Source organism: Corticium candelabrum, chromosome 9 (assembly GCF_963422355.1).
Source record: "Corticium candelabrum chromosome 9, ooCorCand1.1, whole genome shotgun sequence".
Taxonomy (NCBI): Eukaryota; Metazoa; Porifera; class Homoscleromorpha; order Homosclerophorida; family Plakinidae; genus Corticium; species Corticium candelabrum.
Genome location: NC_085093.1, coordinates 6425982 through 6436076, shown reverse-complemented (window position 1 = coordinate 6436076; position 10095 = coordinate 6425982). Strand labels below are relative to the sequence as shown.

The window sequence follows — 10095 nt, the reverse complement described above, 5'->3', positions numbered from 1 at the left end:
GGCTATCGATGGCAGTCCAAGTAATCTTATTGCACAGAAACAGTTTGTCACTGATTGTGCTGTTACCAACTATACTACTAATCCCTGGCTTCGAGTTGACTTCAAAAAGGAGTATCTTGTGTCGAGTGTTAAAGTCATGTTAATGGTCGAGAAAGGTGAAAATGTTACCATCCGTGTCGGTAACAGCTTAGTCAACAATGGAAATGACAGTAATTATTGCGGGTTGGCTCATTACGAAGCTCCTGCAACTACTAATGCGACATGGAGAGACGTCCATTGCAACCCACCAGTTTGGGGACAATATCTCAATTTACAAAGTATAGACGGATACAGCGCCCTTCGAGTCTGTGAAGTGGTTTTCAGCTATGGTTAGTTCACGTGGTACCATAATGCCAGTTAGATGTATAATGAAGGTTCGAATTTTTTGTTGCAGTTGCTTTAGAGTCGGAAATTGTTGTCTTAGAAGGTGGAAGGTCTATCGAAGGAGAAAGCGTGGAAGTCGATGAAGGGCAAGATTACTCGAATCCTATTGATTGCGGGATCCGTCCTGATGTGACCAACTTCAATACAATATTACAGTGGAAACACAACGGGACCACTGATGTACCATTGAGTGAACAGAGTGCTGGTGTATATCAGGTGTATGAAAACAACATACAGCGGCTATACATCAAGTCACCGAGTGTTTCTGCTAATGGACTCTATACATGTCAGTACACTGCAACAGATGGTATTACAGTATCAAAGTCATTTCTAATGATAGTCAAAGTTGGTAAGTATTTATAGTGTTGTGTAAATATTAATCGATGCTAATACAAAATTTATTAATTAATAAAATATTATAATATATTATAATATTTTAATTTAAATAATATTTTAATTAATTATAATTTAATTAAAATTTAATTAATAAAATAACATAATAATGTTTTAATATAAAATTAATAATACAATATGTAATAATATAAAATATTATAATGTTTGTATTATTACATAATACAATATGTAATAATACAAACATTATAATATTTTATATTATTACAATATGTTACATTGTTATAATATTTTATATTATTATAATATTTTGTATTAATTAACATCAATTCTGTTGTTACAGAGTGTTTTCATTGTTTGTCTTGTGTTGTGTTGCCGTGTACAGTTGATTGCTTGTGGGGCAGTTGGAGCTCATGTAGTGTTCACTGTGGAAATGGCACAAGAACTCGGCAAATCATCAAGACGGCTACAATGAGTGGCCAGAGGTGTAGAGGACCATCAGTCGAAGTCTGTATAATCACGTCCTGTACGATCGATATTATTACCAAAAATCACAATTCGTGCAATAACTAATCTCTGTATAGGCAGGGCTACAAACCTAGAAACAACGTTGGGAGCAACAGCAAACATGAGTTCACTCTACCGTCCGATAACCTACAGTTCTACAAGCTTCCTAGCTTTGCGGGCTATAGATGGCAGCTCCAAAACGTCTGAATCTTCACTTAATCTAACTAACTGCGCTGTCACAAAGCGTTCTATGAATCCTTGGCTTCGAGTCGACTTGAAAAAGCAATATCTGGTGTCGAGCGGTACAGTTAGTTTCGCATATTTTAGTGGTGAGGACCTTCACGTCCATGTTGGAAACAGCTTAACAAACAACGGGAATGACAACCAAAATTGCGATTTGGCTAGAAACGACGGATCTAATAACGGTCAAAAGATATCGAAGGCTTTTCGTTGTAGCTCACCAGTCTGGGGACGATACATCAATTTGCAGAGACTGGTAACAAACCATTTCCTTGTTGTGTGCGAAGTGGTACTTAACTATGGTTTGTTCATACACCGACTAGATGTTGAATACAGGCTAAACTGTTTTGTTGTCTAGAGTTGAAGATTGCTATCTTAGAAGGTGAGACGTCTGTTGAAGGAAAACGTTTGAAAGTTGAAGCGGAGCAAGACTACTCGAGTCCTATCGACTGTCTTGTTCGTCCTGATGAGACCAACTTCACTGCTATCTTGCAATGGAAACACAACCACGTTGACGACGTACCGTCGAGACGGCAGACTACTACTGGCGTGTATCAGGTGTACGAGGATAACATGCAGCGGCTCTACATAAAGTCGGTTAATGTCTCCGCTGATGGACTGTATACATGTGGATATGCTGCAAGTGATGGATCGACGGTATCAAAGTCATTTGTGCTAAATGTTTTTGTCGGTAAGTGTCTGTGTCGATAATCATAGAGTGCAGTAATTCAGTAATGTTATGACAACATTAAACTGTTATTGCTGGGGTATGCAGTTTCATTGCTTAAGGACTTGGTCTGATGTGGGAAGGTTTACATAAGGGAGAGATACGCCATTATGATTTACCCTGATTATTCAGGGGCTAGCATCTCAGGTACTCAACTTACAGCACTACTTAAAAGTTCTTAAAAACCAGGCACGAATCAAGCATTGTTAAAGTACGGTATGGAACCTATTACCTACATCAGCTGCAGTGTATGAAACAAGTAAGAGTTACTTGGTCCGTTAGACTTGGACAGTTGTTGTTTACGAAGTCTCTGCCTCGTGCAGAGTATATCACTTGATGACCTCGAGAACTGGACCTCGTCGGCCACTCGCTCGTTAGCAATATCTTCAAGCTTAATAAATTCGGATCAATAAACACCACAAATGCCTCCTACCAAGTATAATAGTAGTCTCGCGTAGCCAAACCTTAACCCCGCCCTCAACATTCCGGCGGAGAAACGGTCTGGTGAGGTTCCTTTAATGTTGCCATGTTGCCGCATCACCGAATTCTGGTGAACTAAAGACCCTATGAATGTTATAAAGAGGCAAGATAATATTACCGCTTCTTGTGCAGAGTGGATGATGCTGGGTGTTTAGAGGATGTAATCATCGATGCTATCGAACCCTAGGCAAGCGACAAAAGAAACTTTCGTGGCCTTACCGTTGAACGGCCATCGCGAGGTGAGTTGTTGTCGCGAAATGCCGTCGAAATGGCGTGTGTACGAGCCCTTTGCAGTCATTGATTTTTACTTTGGGATGCCGCGGTGGTGCCGAGCACGTATTGCTCGTCTAGTAAGTAGGCTAGTCCACGGAGAAGCTGTAGACGCTAGGCTGCATGGCGAGACGATCATCTCCTATATTCTTAGGAAATTCAAGTAGTTGTCAAGAGTTCACCGGAAACACGTCCAACACAACAACTGACAGCGACTGTGCACTGCATGATATCTCCTCGCTGTAAGAAACATGCAGAGCACTAGTATGTCACCACACAGCCTAGCGTCTAGCTTCTCACTGGACTAACCTATTTGCTACTTAGCCGAACACGTATGTATACATGCTCAAAGTGAAAATCAATGACTACAAAGGGCGCGCGTACACACCATTCGACGACATTTCGCGAGATGAACTTACCTCGCGATGGCTGTTCAACGGTACAGGCCATGAAACGTTATTCGTGGCTTGCCTAGAGTCGAAGATAGCATCGATGATTACATCCTGTAGACATGGCAACATGGCAACATCAAAGGAACCTCACTAGACCCTTTCTCCCGCGTGGCGTAAACGCGGGGAAGGGTCTGGCTACGCGAGACTAGTATAATAGCTAATACAACGTAGGCGCAATTTAAAGTATAAATGTAATCAAGAGTGTATTATCTGCTAAATTCTCTAATATTGTCACGTGGCACCTGGTCCTAGCCATAACTGGTCCGGGGTTAGGGTTAGGGTTAGGGTTAGGGTTCGGGTCCAGGACCATTCACAGCAATACCGGACCAACTAAGGCAACTACAACTGGTCCTACTAGCTATGACTTGTCCGGGGCTACGACTAAGGTCAGGGTTGGGGTTAGGATTAAGGTTAAAGTCTGGAGCCATGTACGGTAATACCGTACCGTACCAACTATGCATGGCATCCACAACTGGTCATGAGGAGCAGTTAATGCAGCCACAACCGCTCCTCCGTATCAGTTAAGGCGGGACCAACTATAGCTTGACATTCATGTATGGGATTCGTTACTGTGCTGTTTTCTGTAGATAATAGCTGCAAAGGATGGATGTCGATGGTGACGCTGCCATCGGTATTTGTTGTCATTATCTTGCTGACTATCTTGAGTGTTGCGTACGCAATCTACACCAAAAGAAAAATGCAAACAATATTGGGATCTCTTGTGGCAGATATATTAATTGTTTCCACGTTAGTCTCAATCGGAGTCACTGCGTGGATCATTCTGGGTGACAAAGCATTCGATTGTAAGGAAAGCTTTACTGATTTCATTGTCCACGTCAACAATGGAGTATACTTTTCCTGTCTCTTTTGCTTCGTTATCCCATCGGCGTTGACTATGCGTTCTAGACTGTTTAAATTTGTGATTAAGTGGTTACTTCTGGCAGCCGTCGTTGCCGTTCAAGTTGCCTTGGCCGTCGTTGCTCATTTCAGAATGGACAGAAATATGGAGGAGGAGACGTTTGTCACATTCTGCTATAGAGTTCGTCGTCAAGTTACTTACATGACGTCTTTCTGCTTTGGACTTGCCGTTTTGATATTTTCGGACTTGATGTTGTTGAAGAAGCTTTACGTTAGTCAAATTACAAACACCATGCAACAGAATAGACTTAACGCTTGCCTGGCAGTGCTTTGTCAAGTCATTCCCTGTGCTTATGCGCTCGCTTTGTCATTCGTGTTCTTTCCAAGCAAGGAGAAACTCTGTCAACAACATGCTGGATTTCTGATCGTGTTGGCTTTGTTTCCTGCTGTTTTATCGATAATTTTTGTTGTGGTTGCAATCGTTAATGCTAAAGTGAGGAAACGGAGAAAATACCATCGAGACGTCGCAGCCGTTGGTGAGTTTAAAGTGTTCTGTTTTCTTATTGTTGATATGACAACTATATGTAATGTTTATTTTAGAAGCTCCGGAAAATATTTCGCATTGTGTTCGACAGAATTCCTACCAGCTTTCTAGAATTCCTGAAATAAAGCCTCTTGATGAAGAATTTGAACTGGAAGAGGAAGTACTTGTTAACATCAGTGAGGTACTCATAAACCCAAATCGTTTCGATATTAGTGAAAAGATTGGTGAAGGTATTGAAGTCACTGAGTGCTTACGTAAATAATCAGATTTTATGCAGGAGAAATTTGTTTTGCTTTACAGGGAACTTTGGATGTGTCTTCAAGGCGGTACTTGACTCTACCAAAGACGTTGCAGTAAAGTGCATATCAGGTAGTTTAATATATATATATATATATATATATATATATATATATATATATATATATATATATATATATATATATTATAGTGCATTCGTATCTTACTCATATTTGCAGCCATGTATTGTGCAGGCAGTAAGAATGTTACCTGTAAAGTTAACTGTAGGTGTATGATAAGATGCTCTTTGGTATCGTCAACTTAATCTTATATTTGCTAAAAAATCCATCTACCTTTTTTGCTTTAAACTCTTTGCGACAAGGTCCTTAGGAATAACATCATTTTAAAGTGTTCTAATATCTCTAATGAAGAATTATAGCTAATGTATCTAATCAACTGTTTGTGTTCGTGCAGGATTTGTCGTGTTTATTTCTCGAGTTATTTATTGTTTATCGTTTCAGATACAGCAAAAAAGCGAGTGATAAATGAATTTATCCAGGAGGGTCTTCAAATGAAAGATCTGGACCATCCCAACGTCATGATTCTGATCGGTATCTGTTGGGACACGGATGTCAGTGAGGATTCGCTACGGTACCCTCCACTAATTGTTCTTCCGTACATGGAATGTGGAGACCTGAGAAACTACCTCAAGCAGTACAGACTGAACGAGTCGTCAAGAAACGTATAGCATCCTACAATTGTGCAGCCATTAAAATTAACAAACTGAATTTTAGAAAAAGTGTATCGATCTCTCTCAGCTGTTGAAGTTCGCCCTTCAGATTGCAAGAGGAATGGAATATCTAACGTCAAAAAGAATAATTCACAGAGACTTGGCGGCAAGAAACTGCATGTAAGTTGTTAGTTTGTGCTATTAATAGAAACTTGCGTGATAAACTTACTTTGTGTTTCAGGCTCAATTGGGAATTGAACATAAGGGTCGCTGATTTTGGTCTTTCTCGTGTTCTCAACGCTGGCAAGGAATATTATCGCGTGGGAAAACAGACAAAATTGCCAATAAAATGGATGGCGCCGGAGGGTCTCATTGATATGCTCTTTACATCAATGACTGACGTTGTTCGTCACTCAGGCTTTGAATCATACTTCGTCAATTGATTAATTTAGTTTATTTTTTGTAGTGGTCTTATGGTATAACCCTCTGGGAGATCATGACGTTTGCTAAAGTTCCGTATCCGGGAGTTAACAACAGTCGAGTACTAAGCTATCTCAGCAAAGGAGGAAGAATGGAGATGCCTAGCGATTGTCCATCTAACGTGTATGTTAATATGAAATATATATCACTAATTTCAGCTATGAGCCATAGGAAACGAGATTTTGTAAAAGTCACGTGACTTAGCGATCACGGTATTGCTGGAACAATTTCGATGGCTGGCTGACTGACTGGCTATTCTTGTCACGCTCAGAAATGTACCTCGCCCTAAATTATCGCAGTCCAATTAATAGACAAAGAGGTATTTGCGATTTGTCGTACTGTATACATGGCAACCAGAGACGATGGACGAACCGCCAATCAGATACGCAAAACGCTTTATGAAATAGTTTTTACCAGGAAAGAGTAATTCATGTTTTGCGATTGCCAGGTTCTGTCAACATAAACAACAGAAATTGCCTGTCCGCAACTGCTAAAATCAGTCGCTTTCCTGGCTTGCAACATTTCTAGACGGGAACCTAACGTTACGTAATCAAGCACAGCGATATTTAAGGTCCCGTATGTGGTAACTTTTGTTGCAGTAATACTGTACAGTGAACGACAGTCGCTTTGTATGATTCTATATAAATTTTTAATCAAGGTAGGGAGTTTATTTATATGGAAAATTGTGTCTAAAGTCGTAATATTTTTCGCGCCAATCCTATGGTGGTTTTCAGAAGGCTCAAAGCGGTGGAAGCGACAGTGTGAACACAGTTTCAATTACCTACAATAATGTTAACTGCAATAACATTTAGAAGTAAAAATATTGCTTACTAAAATAATGGAAAGATGTGCATGTATGATACCTAGAAGTTCTGAACAACATTAATACTATTAACAATTACTTGTAGCATTTTAGTAATACAGATTTTTGCTGTTAACCCACACTGGCCACAGAGCAATAGATAGAATAGATGCAAATATTTAGTTAGAAGCGTTATTACAACCCTCAATCATTTTTGTTTAGACATAGACGCTACATATATGTCATACAGCAAGTTCTAGCAATCTTGAATATAAAAAATAGTTCATGCAATGCCATGATTTAATACTCTCACACAACAAAGTAGCTTTATAGTGATTGCAGAACAATCTTGCTAGGCACAAAATTATCAACAAGAAAATTTGTATTAAATATCGTCTAGTGACAACTCTTTTATATCAAATTGCTGTAGACTTACCTTGTTAACAATATATCGTAATACATAAACCAATTAAGAGCTGTGGCTTGATAATAATATGTATGTCACTTGCATGTCTTTCCTTCTGTAACTAGAAGCTTAACAGTACTGCTTTTTCCAATTCCTACATTTGTGTTAACAGATATGACATCATGTTACGTTGCTGGAATGAGACGTCGTCTGAACGTCCATCATTTACTGCAATAGCTGAAGAAATCGAAGACATTCTTACTGTGCTGGTGGGATACTCCGACATGAACGCAGAGAACTCGAATAACGTTGTGTATTACGATTTCGCTCGTGATGGCGACGACTACGACAGTGAGAATGATGACGAAGAAGATGACACAGAATACGGACGAAAGAGGAGCATTGGGAGAAAACCATCTCAAGTTAGCTGTACAGATGACACAGAATACGAACGGAAGAGGGACATTCAGAGAAAACCATCTCAACTTAGCTATACAGATGACAACGCATACGGAATTCGGATGAGCATTATCTCAACTTAGTTATACTAAACGTAGAAAGCGTCTATGTTTGACTTCGAGTAGCAACGAAACAGCCAAGCTATCTAGATCTAATCTACAGTAGAAGTAGATCGTAGTACGTTAATTAATGAAGACATGTTTATAGAATTGTTGCTAGCATAAGAAATTAATAGGTCTGTTAATAACTTAGACATGGTAGCCGCTGATATAGATAAGAACAGTTATTACATTGAGAACGCTTGCAATAAAATGGCTAGAATCACAGATACTGTTTGCCACTTGTTGCATTTAGAGTAATAGTTTGAAGTGCCTAGCTCAGTCATACTATTTAATTAATTAGCTAATTAATATTTCGTTAAAGACCGATGAAAATGCAACTGAGTGTCCCTTTCTGAAAAATTAGCAGCGAGTTTCCCGTCAGAGTTAGATATTTGTCCTGACCCCGCGAGAGGGGACTCTGTGCACTCTAGAAGACGACGACACTACTCACTGGCGGCTTTTACCGGTTCGACGTGCAAGAGACAAATTTGGCGGAGAGCAGACTAGGGGTAAACATACAGCCAGACAGAGGACTCTCCTTTATAAACAGTTAATTGGACTAGTTTTAATCATTATTATTGACATAAATTTACATATGCAAGTTTTACTTACATGTTTTTCTTGTTCAATTCTTATTTTGCTTGTTATTATTTGTTTATGTATACATGTTAGTGTCCAAATCGCAGTTAATTTAATTAATTAATATGTTTGAATTTAATGTGTGTTAATAAATGAGTCTTTAAATATTGGTAATAATTTTACTATTAAATTTTATTGTTCAAATATATTTGCAGAGAGAATGACAAGTCTGTTGAATGGACGCTGTTATACTGCTGTCCTAAGGAAAGTCTAAACGTTAGACAAATAAATATAAAATTATAGCAAATCAACTATTGCTAGAAATGTCTGATTTTTGCGGTGCTCGTGTATACTAATGTCTCGTAATATTTTCTAGCTCATTGTATAGTTTTTCTACACACACAGTCAGCACAGTTTCTGCTGTTGAGCTCAAATAGCTGTACTTCTAGTGTAGCAAAATACGATAGAAGCAATCTTCGAGTTTGTCACATGATGCGTTTACATCAACGTCTCGGATGTTTACGTCACGATCTCATGTGCGAGCCGCCGAACAGTGCGTGAGGTCGCACAGTGAGCACAGAGAAAGCTTGGCTCGAGAGGCTAGGGTAGACTACAACTTCAAAAAGTGGTACGGCGTACCAGCTCCTTCGCGCCGTTGAGGAGAACATGACACTACTTACCGCTTCCGTTTTAGGCACCTATGCACAGCCATGCAGATTCGTTTGGAAGGACTATAGTATACTTCTACTGTGAGGATGCATATGTGTATTCATCCGCACGTGACTCGTGGGATTTCGAGTGTAACGTAACATGTCACAACCGTTGCATACTCTAGAGAAATTGCCAAATCACTCGAATGACGTTTGCATTCCGGACGCATCTCTTGCTTACACACAAATTTGATGGTAACCATTGTTTATGTTGAAACACATAGGCCTCGAACCGATCGAGCCATGCAGTCAATGGCTTCGAAATCATTTGTTGTTTGCTCCTGTACATATGACATTGGGAGCAAGACAGTCGCAGACTAGACGTTAGCATATGGATGAGGTGAGACCGGCGAGACGTACACGCTTGCGTCAGAGTAGAAATCACTTATCACACGAACACTCTCCTAGCACGATACAGGTCTGTCTACTGACGTAGATATTCACGAACCATGGCACGTGACAATCTTGTGGACGGTAGTAGTGTTGGCCATACGAGAACCGCCAACATGCCAATTGCTTTCGCTTTGGGCGCTTTCGTCAATCATTGATATTAGTATAACGAACGCCATTACCAAACTCATTTTTCAAGCTCTCTCTACTTAGCAGGCGGAATGCGGCATGGCTGTCTAGGCAGCTAGGTTATCAAGTTTGTTCGACGTCAAGTCCAAATAAGGTAGCCGAAGCTAAACCTGTCAACGGCGCCTTATTCCTCACTTCATACGGATGTACGAACATGAAT

At 39.8% G+C, this 10095-nt stretch overlaps 1 protein-coding gene across 1 annotated transcript; it reads left to right on the top strand.

Annotated features, from left to right (window-relative positions):
- Positions 1-5719: 5719 nt before the first annotated feature.
- Positions 5720-8323, top strand: LOC134184915 (tyrosine-protein kinase receptor TYRO3-like). Its single transcript, XM_062652683.1, has 5 exons — positions 5720-5831; positions 5884-5999; positions 6061-6223; positions 6286-6422; positions 7680-8323. The coding sequence occupies exons 1-5, from the start codon at positions 5769-5771 to the stop codon at positions 8047-8049; spliced, it is 849 nt and encodes a 282-aa protein (XP_062508667.1). The 5' UTR covers positions 5720-5768; the 3' UTR covers positions 8050-8323.
- The last annotated feature ends 1772 nt before the right edge of the window (positions 8324-10095 follow it).

What these genes read in the sequence shown, in the direction of transcription:
- LOC134184915 (XM_062652683.1), top strand. Translation starts at nt 5,769, where the DNA reads ATGGAATGTGGAGACCTGAGAAACTACCTCAAGCAGTACAGACTGAAC. An exon ending in TGAACGAGTCGTCAAGAAAC is followed by an intron (nt 5,832 to 5,883) that starts GTATAGCATCCT and finishes ACTGAATTTTAG; the next exon opens with AAAAAGTGTATCGATCTCTC. An exon ending in TTACATCAATGACTGACGTT is followed by an intron (nt 6,224 to 6,285) that starts GTTCGTCACTCA and finishes TATTTTTTGTAG; the next exon opens with TGGTCTTATGGTATAACCCT.